Raw genomic sequence first — 19,949 nt, 5'->3', positions numbered from 1 at the left:
CAAGCTGAACATCTCACAGTCATTCCACCTAGCACATTACATAATGAATTGTGATTACACATATATGTAGAGCCAAATATTTTTGCCACACAATCATTAAAATCAATCATAGTGAGTCCGCTCTAAATTGCTTAAAATCGGTAGCACATTTACTACTTATTGTATGCATCCATCTAATGGCTTACATCACAGCGATAAACTAAAAGTCCTGTGTGTATAATATCTTTTACCACTGCAACTTTAAAACAGTGCAACCACACAGTTGGACTCAACTACACGAAAAAGAGTGTTCTGAAAAGATAATACCCCTTACCTTCATCCCATGTTGGCTCTACAACCTACTCTTTCAGGTACCTGAGTTGTAGTCATTCTTTCTAGAATGTGACTAAAAGTGTTCCAAGCTCATCCACTGCATCAGAGTCGGTTTGCATCAGTCATCCATTCTGAAGATGTGTCAAAGCTCGCCACTGTGTGGTTCAGTCTCCGCAAGCTGTTGTCACTCATACCTGGTCATAAAAAGGTTAACTGCATTCTATTTCACAAAGTTATCCATTTTTAACTTTTAATTATGCACCAGTCCATGCAGACCAATACTTATCTACACATCAGGCTTCCACACAAGCTGGCTTTTGGTTACAATGTGCAAATGTTCTTAACCAATGCTGCACCATTGTGACAAGCCTCTGTACCTCTTCATGGTAGCCAACATCACAGAGGTCCACTCACACCACAACAGTACTTGCAGCTGCAGCTAGAGCCACATTCACCTCACAACTCTCAAAACACACCTGCAGGTAATTAGCCTTCCACAATCACCAGCTTGAGTCAAGCACAATACTCCGACTATTCATTACCATTACAGAAATACTTCCAATCTGCAGCTGCAACAATCGTAGCAAGTCCAGACATCTACTTACTGCTTCAACATTCACACAACACCCACAAATATTGCCAGTACACAGTAAGGTGACCATCCATCACTGGATGTTACATTGAACACAAGCCAAATTGAACTTTGAATTACCAGGAATTACAGATTCCTCATTTGGCTGTAACAATACATTAAACAGGACACCAGTGTCACTACTGTGTGCTTACAATTGCAATTGGGCATGTATTGCATGCTACAGGCATGGAAACACATCACTGGCTGTTGCGTATATGCAAGCTCTGTATCCAAACCAGTTCCCATACACAATGGCTACCTCTTTCTGTCTCTACTGTGTTCTGCAACTTAGACCGACAGGATTATCCCCCTAACAACAACTCATGCATTTTCCATGAGCAAACTACATATATTTGTGGGCATGCCATAATGCCATTGTATTTTGCCTTAAGGTTAAACTGATTCCACTAACTACATTGGCAATTTCACTTAAGCCCCTTCCTTTATCTAATGCCATACAAATTCTCATCTCCGTATTTGTTCAAGTGAGAAAAGAGACATCGAAAAACCTAAAAAACAACAACTATCATGCAATACTTTAGGACACTCAGTATCCAGGTTCTCAACAGTATACATGACACAAGCCCCTGTACTCACACATTAAGACTATACAGAGATTTCCCAATAGCTATGATCTATTCATATCTCACTCCAAGGTTAACAATGCCTGTTACTACTCTCCCTGGGCCATTCTTTCCACTCCTTTCCTTTTTGCCTCCCAATCCACACTTCTGTACATCTACTTTGCAGACTTTACAGTTTGCAAACAAAATTACACTTCATAGTATCATCGACATACTGCACGTTGCCATTGAATAAACTGCCTGTGTTACACTACTAACATAAGGTACTTGTACTTGATTAGGTCCTGGATGGCAATGTGACAATAGGTTGTTAGCTACTAGGTATCAGACTGTAAAGCAGAACATTCTCAGGAGTACAGCATCCACACACACTCGCAGAACACCAGCAGAGTACCAGCAATCCAGTCACATACTGTGGTAGTTTAAGTACAGCATTCATGAAAAGCAAACATAGTAGCTGTTGTGCTGCTAACAGACACATTTGTCATAAGCTGCAGTAACCCACACGAAGGTCGCTCGACCTAGACATTCACTCCTGTCAATTCTGTACATTTACATGCATAGGACGAAACCTATATCTTCTAATACAGTCAAACTGCAACTTCCTTTCCTTCCTTTCCATATGTATTTGTACAACCAATACAAGTGCCGGCTCAAGGTTGGCTAGCTCAAAAAGGCATGTGCAAGAGCATTTCCAACCCTCAACACCAGCACCTTCCACAATATCCCACCACCCTCAGGTAGCAGACCCTTCTGTACCCACTGCAGCTCTCCGTTACTTGGCTATTTCTTACCAGTTACCATACACCAAGTTCAAAATACATGTTTATACTGTTTTCTCATTTACTTAGATAAAAAGGTTGCATACATTGAAAGAAAATTTCTAAATAAGTACAGTCTTGCACATGACAGACTGAATGTGCATTGCATTTACCTGCTCAAAGTCATTCTTTGAAACGGCCTGCAAACCAGTCATCCACCATGCATCTGACAGTGGCAGATTTTACTTGTGGGCTGTTCATTGAACATGTGCTCCTTTTACACCTTTTTTGGCCCAGCCATACATGTATTCCTTCTGACACCTTCCTGATTACATTACATTATGTATTCCAATATATATTCCTCCTCCAACTGGTTTGGGTTCCAGACTATACTACTACAGTGGTAGACAGGCTGAAAATGTAGGAATTGTTGTGTCTTCAGAAAGCAGTGAGGGATATCACAATTTGTGACTCAATCATGGCAGACTGCAGTGTAATGATATGGCAGTATTCATAATGTCAGCCTATGCTCCACATCAGGGTTGTGATACTGAGGAAAACCATGCATTTAAACAGCAGTTGCAGGACCTACTGGAGAAAGCAGTAGAACATGACTTTGTCTATAATGGGTGACTTGAATGCCAATGTCAGGACACACTGAACAGGATTTGACCACTGGCTGGGTACACATGGGTGGGGCAACAGAAAGGAGAAGCCATTCTATACTTCTGTATGCCCAATGCCTTGACAGCAGCCAAGCCATGGTTTACAAACTCAGCTAGACTTCATTCTAGTATGGAGGAGGCACTAGGGTAGACTCCATGATTGCAAAGTCATCCCCAAGTGAAACAGTAGGCCCACAGCATAAGCCATAACTTGCTACTATCAGCTGCAAGCAGTGGCCAGAGACAAGGCAGATGACCTGGAAGTTGACTGGACAGAACGTACATCATTTCAAACAATTACTCAGGGATATAGCACCCCAAGAAGAGGAGAAATTAGGTGATTGAGACAATGGCAGTGTCTAAAAGCAGCATGTATTATGAGTACAAAAAGTATATCTCGGCAAGTGTGGTATATTAAGGTACATAATGAAAGCTGATGTTGCAATGTACAACACAAAAAAAAATCATAACACCAGCGCAGGAACAAATGGGAGATACAAGACACTGACCAGGCTAGGAAGGACTACTGTTTGTGTAACCAAGAAGCCAAGAAAGGTGATGCAATAGCAAAGAACAGGGCATCAGAACCACTACCAACATCTGCAAAGTATTTCCCTAAGGGCCCCAAAGAACCTATATCTGGCTGTGAGGCAAAGAGAAAGAGAAAGTACTGAAGCCAGTGGACAAGAGGAAAGGTGACGCCCACAACTTTGGGCATTACAGAGGCATCAAACTCCTACCATATTGCATGCCACTACTGGAGAGGGTGACTGTGCGATGGGAGATTAAATTCTTATTGAGATAAGGATGAAGCATGACTGGCACAATGTTTGCAGTGAAACACATACTTGAGATGAAGCTGGAGAGTAGGACAGACTCCAAATGGGCATTCTTAAACTTGCAGAAATGCTTAGGACAGTGTTGCAAGCAAGCACTGAGCACACTGCTGTTCATACTGGTCATGGACAATAGCCATCAGGTTGCAGGGGACAGATCAACCAAGTTGCTGTAAGCAGACAATGTGGCAGTACAGGCAGACTGAGCTTGAACTTCAGCAAAGGATAGGATAGTGGCCTGCAAATTTCTAGGCGCATTGGCAGAAACCAAGCACTGCTTCAATGGAGGTAATGGAAGGAAATTGGCTGGAATATGAAGCTGAGAATACAGATAGAAGAGAATATGGTACAACAGGTAAACTGCATCAAGTATCTGGGAGGGGTGGTTCAGGAGAAGGGTCTTTTGAATCAAGGCGTCAAAGCTAGAATTGGAGGGGCTGCAGCCAACTATCTTACATCACCAGGTGTAGGCAATGAGAGAAGAATGCCAAAGAATGTGAATGTTAAGGTGTACAAAACAGTGGTGCAACCTGTACTACTGTATGGTACAGACCCCTGGGCAGTATAGGCAGAACAGGTGAAGAAGCTACAGGTGATGAAAATGAACTGCCTGACAAAGGTGCTAGGGTGCACACTGTCACAGGACAAGGATTGAGGACATAGCAGCAGAACCCAAAGTAGCTCCAGTTACAGAAAATATCAGACATTACCTCAGAGTGGTTTGGGCACCTGTGTAGAAAAGCAGATAATATGGTGCAGAAGATTTGGCAGAGACAAGTATACGGTAAGACAAAGTGATGACGTACAGCAAGGGAGGTGAATGGATTTTGTCAAAGATCTGTGACGGTCACACATGGGTGTTCACAAAAGCAGGAGTGCACCATTAAATAAAGGAGTCGGTGGCAGCGAACACACTACCCCGACAGCATGTACTAAAAATGGAAAAAAGGGGGCTGTTGATGAATCACCAGTTGTTACAATGTGTTTTATTTTTCTCCTTTTAAACATTCTTTGATTAAACAAGGAGACAAACAGCAGCAGGCATGAAAGCTAAACATCCCCAGGTACAAACCTTTCATCATGAAATGCCACTGCAATTAGCCTTCAATCAGCAATACCAGTCAGTTAGCATAATCACCAAATACTTACTTACTCCATCCACATCATGCAGCAAACTCTGACATCTATAATAAAATATTTTGCAGATGACTACATCACTTATATATTCATTTGCTACCTGCAGGCACAGTTCCGGTTGCCATTAAATATAGAATTTACACTTGCTAGATTACAAAAAAAAAAAAAAAAAAAGAGTACTATTGCAATACAGAATCATGTCAAACTGACAACAGGTTCGTAGCTACTACACATCTCCTACAATGGAGGAGATGAGGACTGATGCATCAACCCACTTTACAATAAAAGTACAGTATCAGCAATCCAGCTACATACTGTGGGAGCTAAAATCCACATCCTTCATGAAAAGTGACTATAGTACCTGTTCTACAGATGGATTATTCATAAGCAGCAATAGACTTCCCATCCTGCATTGCTAATGACTTTTGGATAAATCCACATGCTACTCAACTCTCTGTCACCTTTGCAACATAACAAATAAGTAAAATAAACTAGTTTCCTGACAATGCCACAAAACTAGGAATACTTTCTAAACATTATGTGTATTTGAGAAACTAGGCACAAGAAAATGATTTGTCTTGCCATTCATTGTCTAATGGATGGGAAAGCTACAATTTACTCAGTTCACTATTCTAACATTTAAGTGTACTAACCACAGCGATGCCCGTTCCATCGAGCCATTGTCAATCTAGAAAATACACATCTGCCGACTATGATAAGAGCAACAGCAATTATGCATCTCTATTGAAATCAATGACAGACAGTTAAAGCCAAATAGGCGGAGCAACACATACATAACTTAGAAGCCACATCACCAACAGCCAGCACACAAAATACATAACATAAACTGCATCTTTCAAAGACCCAGACACAGCAGGAAAGGCAGTATTATTTTTGTGCATACTATAAGAAAAAACCCAGTACCTGGATAAGGAGCAGAGCAATATAGCAATTTGGTCTAGTCAGTGAAAAACATTGGCAGCCATAAAAGGAATCACAGCACTAACTCAGCACCTGACTTGCCAAACAACATCCCCCTGAGTTTTTCCAGCATGATGGTTGTATGTTTTTACCACTGCACAGGCAGAAAATGACATTAGTGTGATAATGTTATATTGCTGAATATTGCTCTTGATAAATGGATATTGACATCTCTGTAGCTATTAAAAATATATTCATACATGTCTCATACATTAATTGATGGCATGTCCGAACCCCAATGAAATTGGCAACATTACATGCAACGGTTGCCATTTTCCATGGTTTCAATACTTGCACTAATATCACTAACTTAACATGACTATCATTTGATATCGACTACCATTAACAGGTACATTCAACACGAGAGTAACCAATTGTGACATCCTTGGACATAGTGACATATACTGCTCTAACTCAGCAGTGCTTCCACTTCATGTGTGTAGCTGATAAAACACAGAAACTCCACTGATGCAAAATGTGCATTTGCAGACCACAATATAACATCTCACACCTTGCCAGTACATGCATTTACAATAGTATGCGGTAAATGTAATTCACATGTACAGCACACCAGTAACTCTTTTCAGAGCACATAACACATACCTGTATTACCACAGTTACTGCTGATAATAGCTTGTCTGTAAGTAATTTAACTGCATGGACTCAACATGAAAACACACAAGTTACACAAAGTCTGTGAATGGTCCACTCTTCTCCAACCACTTATTTCATTCCCCAGAAACCCTAGATGTCATGCACCATGGTATTACAAGTCCAGAAGAGGGCAATACATATGCAGACACTAGATTCCTTCTTACTGCAATAGTCAAAATGAACTCCTAACCCCATCCACCAGAAATGTTGTTGTTGTTGGTCTTTCGGCTTTTCCTGGTTAGAAGTCACCACAGTGGAACTCCAGTCCGCTAATGATTTGCAGTAGATTTTTTTTACGGGTGCTGAGGTGCCAGCCCGACGCCCAACCTTCAATGAAGGCACGCCCATTCACGCATGCCTTTTGTACACTACTTGACCACAGGGAGGACATGCAGACTCCACACAGAAGGCACTCCAGATGAGAATCAAATGGGAGAGCCTCTTGCTGTGAGGCAACAATGCTACCACTGTACCACGAACCCCATCTACCAGGAATATGTTTTCAAAAAAAAAAAATCTAGGCCCATTACGTCTGCCCTTTGAACACTCAATTACTAAATGCATGACTATAATGTGATTATTCTTGTTTAACAATACAGTCAAGTCCACTCCCTGGCGCCACTTTAGTAAACTAATTTTTCATCATCAATGCGGTTTTCTTCGCAATGCAAGTAAAACATGTGGAATGTCATTGGGCAGAGCCTACAATGACTGCAACAATTCATTAGTGCTCATCTATAATGAATGGAGTCTCTACTGCAAACAACTACCTCAGCTTACAGTAAAAACACACGTTAAATGAACTGACCTATTAGCAGTATACCTTCATTCCCTGCACTCAAAACTACACATCTACTTGGAGAAATACTAAAACATGGTACTCACCCAGTCAACAGATGCTACTCCATTGGCCTGGCTTCAAATTACTTTTCCCAAATCTTAAAATGTGTCTTGCAATCACTACACTCTTCTCTGGATGCTCACACCTTGCGATGTTCTTCGGATGGGCTGGTATGGTCATGGGGTCAATTTCCAACTTCCCTTGTTTGGCTCTTATCACTTCCATCATCAAGTCATAGATGTAATCAAACTTTCTCTTCTCAAAGATTGGTTTAGCAACCAATTCCTGCTTTGCCTTTGGGTACACAACTTTGAATCTATGTTCACCTATTGCTGCTGACGTGCTTGTCGGGGATTTGACCACAGCCTGTTCACACTGAAGGTTTTCATTATTATCCATGATGGCAAGTATGACACGAGCTTTCATCCCTCCATAACTGAAGTGCACAAACTTGTGGCAGTACTTGCATAGCAATGCATGCAAGACCTCAAGGTTGCCAGTGTGACAGAACTTGGTTATTTGCTTCAAATCATTGAGAAATACTCTGTTTGTAGCTATCCTCTTCAGGGCACTGTGACACGCATCATCTTCTTCAAGCCACTTCTTTTCATCTCCTTCTATGATTGGCATCTCTTGTTCACAGCATGACACCTTCTTTGCCCCAGTCCAACTGTGTACATCTGTCACATGGTACAACAATGACAGCCATTTCTCTTGAGAAGTACTCCATCCCTATCACATGTTTCCGCACACCACCACAGGTGATTAGAAATGCTGTGGCACCACCGTAAGTTATGTTTACCCTGCCTTTTTCCTGCTTCCATTATTTTCTTCATTAAACTTTTGACATATGCCATACATCAAACTGATTTTCAACTTCTGGGAATTCCTTGTGCATTATAAATCCAATTCCACGATGTCAATCTGTTGCCACAAGGCTGATTTTCATATTCTTACCTTCAAGTTATTCATGCACCTCTTGAACGCTTTCTTCTCTGGTGCCACAGAGGTCACTCTCATGGAAATCTGCTCTACTGCAAAATCGATGATGTGTCCTGAATCCAGATCCATCATGCTATAGCAACAGTACTTAGTCGAATATCCAGGGACACAGCGACTGCCTCCCGCTAAGCGTATCTCTTTCCCATCTTCATTTGCCAGTAACTGATTTTGATGCTGTGCCCACGTACGCTGTAAAACAGCGAACAAATATTGTCATTGAATAGTTTAGAAGGTAGTCTTGCTGATAAATTCCACTCCAAGGTATACACAGAATCTTGCAATGTAGGCATATGTACTTCCACTAAACAGAACAGAGGAAGCAAGGAGTAAGTTGCCTGCCGGCATCCGTTCCAGCACTGGCTGACTTTGCAACTCCAAACTTCATGATCACTGATGCAGGATACCATCACATACACACAGGAACCTATCTTTGATTTTTTTTCCACTTCCATGGCAGGTGTTTTGCATTTGGGACAAGTCAACTTCAACAGCAGTGAATCCAGGCAAGACTCAAACACAATGTACTTTGGCTCACTTATCATTCTTTCATCTTCATCCACTTCTTCTACTGTGTCTTCCATGTCAGAGGTAGATAAGGGGTCTGAGGGGTAGCACCAGTCTGGATCCATTTCACTGGCATCATTTCCACACATTGATATAGAGGAGTCACTTTGCATGCTTGTCTGCAGGCTTTCTGGAGGGCACTTAATTGGCGTGCTGCAAGCCATCATTTGAAGAGACACAAATGCACTGGAGTTGCATCGAGAAGCGTCAATGCAGCTGTTGTCCACCAGATGAATACAGGTACTCAGATGTGTGCTGCTTGAGGCTACATCATTGCAAATGGGACCTTCTTTTGAATCTGGCTGTCTTCTTTCTGTTTGCACCACCTTCGACCTCTTGCAGTACATGTGGTCCGTCCATTTTGACATCACCTCCAGAAACTGTACTGCTGCATCTATCATCTTCCCAGGCAGAGTTCTAACTTCTGATAACTTTGCTTGTACACCTATGCTGCAACCTTTTCTCTGAATCTTGGTTTGGCAAGCCACAATTTTCCTGAGTAAACTTTGGAATTTCCATAGTGTATATCTCAATGGCTTCCACGGCTTCCTTGTACAATTCTGGACCAGGTATCTGAAGTACAATATTGTCATTACTTATGAGGCTGTGATTCATGTCTACAATTACAGCACATGGTGTTGGACATCAGTCTCACTTATGGAAATCCACACTGTCTTTCTTCCATCCAGACTAACCCCCAAATAGTAAACGGTAAAGTACAGTGATCATCAGTCCACACACTTCCTTATACCAGATTTACATACCGTTCGCGTTGGTGCTCTTGCATACACCATTGTGTCCTCCTCAATCGGTATATCAATTATGACCCCACTAAACCCCTTCTCCTCATCATTATTTGATTTATCACCTAACTATGGATGGATTTGGCCCCCAGAACTGTTGTGTAGGTTACATGCATGATAACCCAGTCAACCACACCATCTGCAGTACAGCACGTCTATCCCAAAAATTACAGCATGTCTATCCAAAATTTACATTCTTCAATACTATACCTAATACGAGCTAATATTTAGCAAAATATACTCCATACATAATTCAGTTACCGAACCACAACAAGGTTATTAACTTTGCTGTTGACTTGACGGGTGTTACACTCAATACACTACCCAATCTATAATTACTATATGACCTTACATTTTTGACACATATGACACCTGGTACTTCACCACCGTGAAACTCACACCCTCTACAGGAGTCAGTGTTTTGCATGAATTGCTCATTGCTTACCTGGACATGTTCTGCGGCCACATCACAATCTCCGCTTGGTTCTGTAAACACACTTGCTTCTGCTCCCTCTGCCAATGAGTCTGCTGCTTCACCGAATGCTGCTTTTTTCTTCTTCTTTCACTGTTCATGGATATAACTCTGTGAGAGACAGAAATCAGTGTTATGTTAAGATGCACTATTTACATCAGATGTCTAAAGATGAAGTAATGACTGCTTGATAACCTGCACTGAACACTTAATTGCAGTACATAGACTTACCTTACGCTGTGCACAAACTATAGCATCGACAGTTACGGGCAAGGTCAGTGGTGGTGTGCTGAGAAGTTCTTCAATAAGCTGTAGAATAAAGGTCAAACTATTAAGAAATCTTCCTTAGTTGTCTACACACCTAATTCATACCATTTATGGTAACTCAATGTTACATCAATGTTAAGCATCCACTCTCCCTTGCCTGCCATGTACCTATATGGTGGTCAAGATATGTCTACATCTGTGCATGCAGTCTAAGTGTTTTGCTGAATTGAACCACATCTAAAAATGCAAATGTCAGGCTGTATCTCCGATCAAGTCATGAGCGGTGCATTCCTGATAGACATATGCACAGTCAAATTTTTTCATGCTTAACACACATCAGGCACAGACCACCTACTTACATTGTGCTGCTGTTTTCGCTGTAGCCTCTGTAGTCTCAATGTCCTTTGATTTTGGTGGTGAATGAGAAAATTGTGGGCACTGCTTCTTTAATCAGTTGCCGAATCGGTCACCATGGCTTCATTTCTGCAGGAAGAAGCTCATACATATAGCTGTGTTCAAAATGGCTATCCTCAAAGTGTTTTGAGCACAGAAAATGTTGTGGCTTTTGCCGGCTCACCTCTTCTTTGACAAATTTACTGACATTGCCAACATCTGTACCACAATTAATCCCCCATTGGGTACACAATTTAAGATCACGTGGAAACCGATGAAATGACACACCGGGTGGCAGACTATCACGACAAATGCAACAGCTGTAAGTAAAACACTGAAACATAATGCCAGTCATCTAAGGATAGAGGAAAGAAATACTGTGTCAAATTACACCTACCACTCATATACTGACAAGTCACAACTTTTAAGTTACTGATATAACAGTGACAATAAGCACACCTACTACAGCAGCACAATCTTTTCCTGCTACACAATATCAGCAGACAAATCATGCAGAACTACAGCCTCCCTCATGTTACTGACGCAACTGTTGGATTTTTTAGTGGCAACCACCTACATCGTCCGTGCCAAAATCATGATATGGAATGTCAAGGACTCCATGCACAGGTTGCCCTGTCAACACTTTGCCCTGTCAACACTGCCAGTTTGCCATGCAGAACATTTCAGGTTAACAATGATGCAGCACGCAATGCTTTCATTACCCTTGTCATCTAACAGGTGTTATAGTACAAAAACCTGATTTATTAAACATTAAGGCAAGTAACCCAAAAATGGCAGCCTTAATCCACCCAATATTTTCACCATCCGGTTTGGTCTTGTACTGGAAATGCAACTTGCATCAATAATCTTGCTTTCCTGTTCGATCATTTCCATTTGTGAACTTCACCTACTGTTTGACCAATTCTAGCATGATATACGAGCTAATCTTTTGCCAGGTACCATCATGCAACCATATGTACTATAGAGAACTTTCACCTTTAGGCTGAAACCACACTGTTTCCACTGAATAAACAAACATGTGTGGGGGCTGTAAATGTCAGTTGCACCACTGCAGTTCAAACCAAGTGTTACACTTTAAAAATACAAAGATTGCCTTGTGCTGCATCTACTGCAGTCAAACATAAAGAAAAGTAAAAATGAGAAGACACAAAGTACAGACACCATTTTGAGTCGTTGATCAGCGAAGTAGACTCTTGCAGGAAGATTAAGGTTCAATGCCCGTAGTCGCCGCTAAGAAAGACTTCCCTCTGCACAATTTGATGGATCAGTCAAGGCCATTAAATTTCAAACATTATGAGTACAAATAGATTTTTCATTGAGACTGTGCTTGCCCTTTTTGACGTGCAACTTTCATATATGACAGACGTGTGGCACAATTTGGACCCCGTGAATGTCTACACTCCAAAGCTTACAGACATTGCCTTCTGCTTTATGTAAAACTAAAACATGTACATCTCGACTTTTCTTCACTATAAACAAACATTACACTACCTCAGTTCATGACTGTCAATACGTTATGTCTAATACTCCAAAACACAATGCTCAGCTATTCCACAGGGACAGAAACATTGCATAGCCAGTAAATGATTCATCTCTTTATTTATCATTATCAAATTCAAACATGGGGAGTACAACAGCAGGAGATAAACTGAATGCATTCATTGTTATAAATTGATATACATATATCAAATAGTCCATGTTTGCAAAACAGACTGACAAAGGACATTTCAGTACTCGGCAAATACCCAGAGTCCTTCAAATGGCTGAAAACCAACATAATCATACTCTGTGTCCTCAGTGTGACAATGCAAGCTGGTAGGACCATGCGATTGCTGAAACCAAGTCTATGATTATTACAGACCCACAGCACACATGCTCGGTAAGCCAGCAGATGGTAGTGCCTGAAACAGAAAAAACCTTATTACAACTAAGGCTGCTTGAAAGTTGCGCAATTCACGGTTGAGCTTTTGCAAAACAGGATCAGTCTTTGTATGATCTCTCAGCTCATCAAGTCTCAGTAGAAAAATTACACACTTCCATGACATCAAAGTCAAAATTCTCTTCATGAAGCTGTTCCACTGGATTTTTGAGTGATCTGGGTATCAGCCAGATAAAGAAGTTTGCCTTTTGTATAGACCATTTTGAAGTTGTACATTTGCAATTTGAGAATCATTCTTTGTAATATCACTGGGGCTGAATGCATAGGTTTCTTTTAAATAGTAACTAGAGGGAGGTGATCAGTTTCAGTCTGAATAGCTCAACCATAGATATAATCATGAAACTTTGAACATGCAAACACTATTGCCAAAAGTAATTTTTCATTTTGAGCATACTGCATTTCAGTTTTGGTAAGAGTTATAGATGCGTAGGCTGCTGGTCTACCTTCTTAAAGAATAACTGCACGAAGACCAAATTTTGAAGCATCACAGGAAAGAGTTACTGGTTTATTGACATCATAGTATCCTAATGTAGGTGCGGTAGCAATTTTCTGCTTAAGGTCTTCAAATGCCTTCTGGTGCTATTCCAACTAAGACCATATAACACTTTTGCACATCAACTCTCGCAAAGGTGCTGTCAACTCACTGAAGTCTGATATAAACTTGCCTAAATAGTTGACCATACCAAGAAAACGTTGTAGAGCTTGAACATTATCCGGTGCTAGCATCTCAAGAACGGCTGCTTGCTTGTATGTGCCTTGTTACAAGTCAGTGCTAGCAAATAAATGACCTACATGTGTAACTTCTAGTAGTATGAATTTGCACTTCAGAGGACTGAGCTTTAAGTTCACTTCACATGCTCTGTCTAGAACTTTCTTAACGTTTCTGTCATGCTCTGCTTCACCATTGCCTCCAACCAATAAATCATCTACTATTATGGCACAAGGACAACTTGAAAAACTTTGCTCCAGTGCATGCTAAAAGGCTTCACTAGCAGAATTTATTCCAAATGGCATCCTGAGGAATCTATATCTGCCAAACGGGACACTGAAAGTAGTCAGTAATGAGAATTACCTTTTTGCATCCAAGACAGAAAAAACAGTGGCATTTGGTATTAAGGCTGTGACTTCCTCAACTGTACACATTGAATGATGCGGTGTCTTTAATGCTTTCTCCAAATCTCTTGGGTCAATACATATTCTGATTTTGTCTGAGCTTTTTTTGTGGGCTGCTGCAATGGACAACACTCAATCATTTGTTCTGTAACTGGACAAATTACACCTTGCTGTACCATTTTATCCAGCAGCTGAACTTTAACTTTATTCTGCATAGCTATTGGAACTTGTCTTGCTGGTCTGACCACTGGACTGACCTCTGGGTCTATCTTCATAGAATACACAACTGGAGGTTTGCCCAGTTTGTCATCAAAAATGTCAGCATACTCTTGAGAAAATAGCTTCAGTAAAACTGGAACTGGGATATGTGCTTATATGATGAACTTCTTTGATAAAAGAAAGCAAATTCTCAAAATGCACAGGTCTTTAGACTACATAGAATAACAAGCTGTAACAATTCCTAGCAAATAGCATGAAAGCACTACTGAGCCTTCAGTTTGAATTTCTTCACCTTCATAATCAATATGTTTTGCACAAATAGCCTAGCCAACTCAATAGTTCTCACCTTAGCAAATGTGTCTGCCGACATAACATTACACTTTGAGACAGTGTCTACTTTAAGCTTGGTAGATTTACCATTGATCTGGACAGTACAAAACATTTCAGTCTTTACCAGCAAATTCACTGCATCAACCTTTTCATCAATTACTGATACACCATCTATGTAGAAAGGACTGGCACTACAATTGTGACAGTTAACAATAAAGCTGGATTTGGGTTTTGCCGACTCACCCTTTTACTGCACTGAGCATGTCTTTTTCTTACAACTTGCTGGAAAACTACTGGTTTTACATGGGGAGCCTGCAGTAGTGGCAGGTGCCATGTGCTTAGGCCTGCTTCTGCTAACCACATGTTGCATGCTGTTTACATTTTCTCTGGAGCCTGCTGAAACCATGCTCTTGTCACTTGCAAGCATACTTGTGTGTCTTTCTGTAGCTTCATTAATCTGACAAATCTCAATAGCTTTGCTTAGCTTTAAATCACTGTCATGAAGCAAAATGTTTCTCACTGCAGCACAATTAATACCACACATAAGCCTGTCCTTTATTAACTCATGTTTTAATTCACCAAACCAACACATTTTAGCTTTGTTTCTCAGGTCAGTAATGTAAGCTGCAAAAGTTTCCCCTGATTTTTTATCTTTTCTGTCAAGCAAATGCCTCTTTAATGTAATATTTGTCTGGGGGTTACAAATTTCCCTGAACTTGTACTTCAAACACTCACTTGATTCAGCCTGTAAAACAATATGATGGTTTTCACCTTCTCCCTTGTATACTGCTGGTGCATACACAAATGAATGCTCTCTTTCAGTGGGCTCTGACCCAGCTAGGTTTAGCAAAATGAATGCCCTGGTGCATGAATCTTTGTCAGAATAAGCTGCTTGTATAAAAATATCATACTCTTGCTCAAATATTCTCCAATTCTCTGCAATATTCTGATCCATCATCAATGGTGATGGTTTTCAAAATCCATCTGCCATATTAACACGTACCAGTGAAGGCTTTTGCAAGTATGTACTAACACACACACACACACACACACACATATATATATATATATATATATATATATATATATATATATATACATATATATATGCCAGAAATTTATGCCAGCATTTTTAACTATGCCCAATAGCACAACAAGCCTCAGAATAACTGAATTTTGAGAAATATGTCTCTTGGGCACTGTAATACTCTTACAATCACTGCACTATACGAAATCACCTCTTACTGTAAGGAACATTTCAAAACAACTGCACTGTGGAATGAACTGCGCAGAAGAAGCTCAAAGTAAGAAACATTTCAAAGTAGTTGCACTTTGCAAACAAGCAGTACACAGCACGCTTAAACTTTCCCTTTATAGTGCTAGAAACACTTTGTAATTATGGCAGTTTTTGAATAGACACACCCAGCACAAGAAACTTTTTGAAATGGCTGTATTTTGACTGTACTTCATGAAATAGTTGCACTTTGCACACAAATAAACTCTTCAGAATAAATGCGCAGTAATAAGCATACGCTGTGAGCACTTTTACAAAGTTTGAGATAATTCAAATAACTCCAATTATGCCCTGAATACAATACAAAATAGTAGTTATGCCAAATCACAGTACATTGCCAAAAAACATGCAGTTGCCTTGCTTTATTTATGATTAATGTGCCCTTTTTGCCCTTATTATATTTGTTTTGCTCATTTAATCTTTTTCCATGCCCATTATACTTTTCTTGTGCTCGTTTTACTCTAAACATGCCTGTTTTTGCTTTAAACATGCTTGTTTTTCAATTCTGAGGTAATTCCGAACCCCTTATGTGCTTTTCTGATAATTGTTTTATCAAATATCTTAATTTTTAACATTTTGTTTAATTAATAAACCTTTTGAATCTCTCACTTGTTTAATAATGCAGTCTGTGCCCTTTTAATGCTCTGTTTTATCTTTTTAATAAAATAAATAATTTGTGTCAGTTTTCATAACCTTTGGTTTGTTTCTGGCCCTATTCCTGCTCGTTTCTCTTAGTTTACCTTCACTGTTAACTCTGCACCTCATTCCTCTGAAAAGCAGTCTCTGGAATCTCACTTCTGACACCACATCACTCATCCAGTCAGGATAAAATAGACGAGTCTTTATGGGCTCTGTTCAAGCAGCTTTATTATGCACAAACACAGCAGGACTGAGGCTTAAAAACTTTAACTTAGATAAACTTATAAACAAACTAGCTGTTATAGTCACACATGCTCACTCTCTGGCTGCACTCTCAAAATGGCACTGAAGCTAGCACATGCTTGCTATTTATTTGCACATACCAACCTTGGAAAATACAAGTCACACACACACACACACACACACACACACACACACACACACACACACACACACACACACACACACACACACACATGCGTGCACACATGCACACACACACACACACACACACACACACACACACACACACACACACACACACACACTATTCTACAGATAGCATTCTGCTAATACCTTAATAAAGAATTTGAACAAATGAAGGTTCTCTGACGTTTCTGTTCTAAACCAACTGAATGGTAACTTGAACTGAGATTTTTTTTCCCAGCATTGAGGAGAAAGCCTAAGCTTAGATTTAGATTACATGTAGATTTAAACTCCAAATCTGGAGCATTGCTATCAACTTCTTTTTAGGTTCAACAAGGATGATGCAGAGAAATACATTAGATGGCATAAACCTCCGAACTTTGGAGGACACCTTATGACACTTTTACTAAGCCTGATTATTGAAAAAACATCAATGCTGTTGTGTTCTGACAGACACCAAGAACTCTGGAGCCCATTTTAACCAGACTTTTTACAGTGGGCTCTCCTTTATAGTCCAACTTATATCTTGCTTGCTATTAAAAACGGTTAGACTTAAAACAGTCTTTAGACCAATTAAACAACTGATTATTAGCTTGCCACTTGGTGAGAAAGGATTGATTCCCCCCTTTTTTGGGGTAGAAAGTGAATAAGTTGGTGATTCCTTTGGTCCCCACCCCACACTTTGGGAGGGCATTACTCACACCACTGGGACACTACTTTTGTTCTTTGTTTTGTTTTTATTGTATATGAAAAGCTCCTATGTATTCAAAGTAATTGGGTCAGGTCTATATAAATGGTGCAGCTGTGCAGTGTTGCTGCTTCTACCGCAGTCTACTTCAATCTCCAGGTGCTTTTTATATGGAATTTTCCTTTAGGTCATATCTTTTTTTTTTTTTTTGTGGTGGGAGGGGTCTTCAGATTTTTCATAGATTACAAAAGTACAGAGGTAGGTAAATTAAACATTTTTAGTAATTTAGATGCTTGACAGAGAAAACCAAAGTCATGATATGATCAGGCATCAGGTTAATGACTTGAATACTGAAGAGCTGATGGGAGAGAGTGATAAGGCAGAGCCTGCTTTCCCTCTTCTAAAGTGAGAAGTGGTAGTGTTTACCAAGATGCAGACTGCATTCTTAGTCCCCAGTAGAGACAAGGGATTAAGAGATGGTAGTTACCTACAAAGAGGGCAGGTTCTTCTGAGAACTTAGTTAATTTGAGAAAATTGTCAACATGACTTTGCAATGTCGATTGCATTGCCACCCCTTGTGAACTATATATGCATTTAGGAGTAAGCAATAAAGCTAAAGAGAAAATACCTATTTCCCTATGTATGATGGAGTCTTCCCAAGTACTTATCTATTGACTTGAGTAGAATGAAATCACTGTAGGATTCTCATTCCCCAGAGAATGAATGGGCTGATAAGGTTTTCTTGAGGAGGTTTATTGATCAAATGGGGAATTGGGAGCAACACCAGTCTAAGTCTGGTTTTGGCCTGGTTTCAATTGTCAGCCAGGCCGTGGACTCCATGACACTGAATTGAATGAGTAAGGTATAAAAATACATGCATGAATGTACATATGTATGCACAAACTGAGCATTGGATGAAAAACTAATGGTTTGCTACAGATTGTATGATATTTTATTAGAAATGGGGGATCAGATGGATTCATATATATTGCAGTCTAGTATGCTGCAATATTAGTTTAACTGCCTCACTATACTTTAAATAATTCAGTTATCAATTACTATAGTTGTTATTAGTTATTTTTATTACAAATTAATGTAGATGGGAGTTTCATTACTAAAGGTAACGCTGAGAAGATGCCTTTGATCCAGCAGTAGTTTACTAAAAATAAACAGGTAACATCAGTTATATGCAGAGTTTTGGAAACACTACAGAAGAAATACTGTTATAATATCTGCATGAAAGTAGGTTGTAGATCACAAGGTAACAAAACATAAGTAGAGTACTGAAGTGTATATTTAAGTCATGGTGGTAGAGTCTCTTTAATAAACTTTAATATCTCATTCCTCCATTTTTTACAGCTTATTTCCACACAGTGACAAGGGAGGTTGGCATAATGGTTAGGGTATTTACCTTACAAACACAAGGTGCATGGTTTGATTCTCACATGGGGTAGTTGGCTAGACTCAATGAACTATAAAGAAACTCTATATTCATAAAGACCGAAATAGACTTTTAAAGAAAACCTGAACAAGTTATTGCTGGCATGCAAGTGTTCAAGTGGATTATTAGCAAAACAAAGTTAACTGCAATCAACATTTAAACTGCTTGCTAACAAAACATGCTATTGATTTTCAGGTACTTTATTATGTTGAGAGTATTGAAGAGACTATAAAATTTTGTCATCAGCACCTGGAAAAAAATGGGAAAATCGTCATTATTCTTGTCTCAGGTATGTTGCAGTATTATGTTAAAAATGCTTAAAATCAATTGCATTATATAATAATGGTACTAACCCTGAATAAAACTCACCAGTGCAACATTATTGTATACCTCTCACCCAAAACCCATAGTGTGGAATTAGTAATCCTCCCCATACTCCCATTTTAGTCTCCTACTCCCAGGGAACTATCACTGAGTATGTTCTTTGTAACATTCATTCTGCTGTGAGCACAAGTCTTCCATCTTGTATATAGACCAACTGTGTATATATCCAAACTTTCTTGTTTTTTAGAGTTATATTTTTTAAGACAACCTGAATACTTCATTTCAATCTGTACTTTCTTTCCTAACATACTTTATGTTGAATGTCATACCCTTTACCATGTAAATAGTACTGTATTGTTGTGTTAAACTCTGTACTCACTTTCTGTAAAATTAAGTTCTTTGATGAAAATCTTCATGAATAATGTATTGAAATATTTTTTGAGTTTTTGCTGTCCTGTTTTATTAACTTAATGTGGAGCTTATCTCTGTGGGCCTCTACTGAAAATGGACATGTATCCAGTTGGACTAGCCCAGTCAGAAAATGTAAAATAAATAAAATTAAAAAAAATTACATTCACACTTCATATGAACAAGTCCAGAGGGTAAAAA

General features: G+C 39.6%; 1 protein-coding gene across 3 annotated transcripts in view; it reads left to right on the top strand.

Moving 5' to 3' along the window:
* Positions 1 to 19,949, top strand: part of LOC122804826 (histamine N-methyltransferase-like) — a 432,475-nt gene that overhangs the window by 380,779 nt on the left and 31,747 nt on the right. For all 3 annotated transcript variants that reach the window (XM_044074968.1, XM_044074966.1, XM_044074965.1), the window contains one exon: positions 19,212 to 19,305. In XM_044074968.1, the coding sequence (XP_043930903.1) occupies positions 19,212 to 19,305 (94 nt within the window). The remainder of the gene's footprint in view (positions 1 to 19,211; positions 19,306 to 19,949) is intronic.

This window comes from Protopterus annectens, chromosome 6.part0 (assembly GCF_019279795.1).
Source record: "Protopterus annectens isolate FY-2018-M chromosome 6.part0, PAN1.0, whole genome shotgun sequence".
NCBI lineage: Eukaryota > Metazoa > Chordata > Ceratodontiformes > Protopteridae > Protopterus > Protopterus annectens.
Note: the sequence above shows the minus strand (reverse complement) of the source record. Positions and strands in the feature narration are given on the sequence as shown.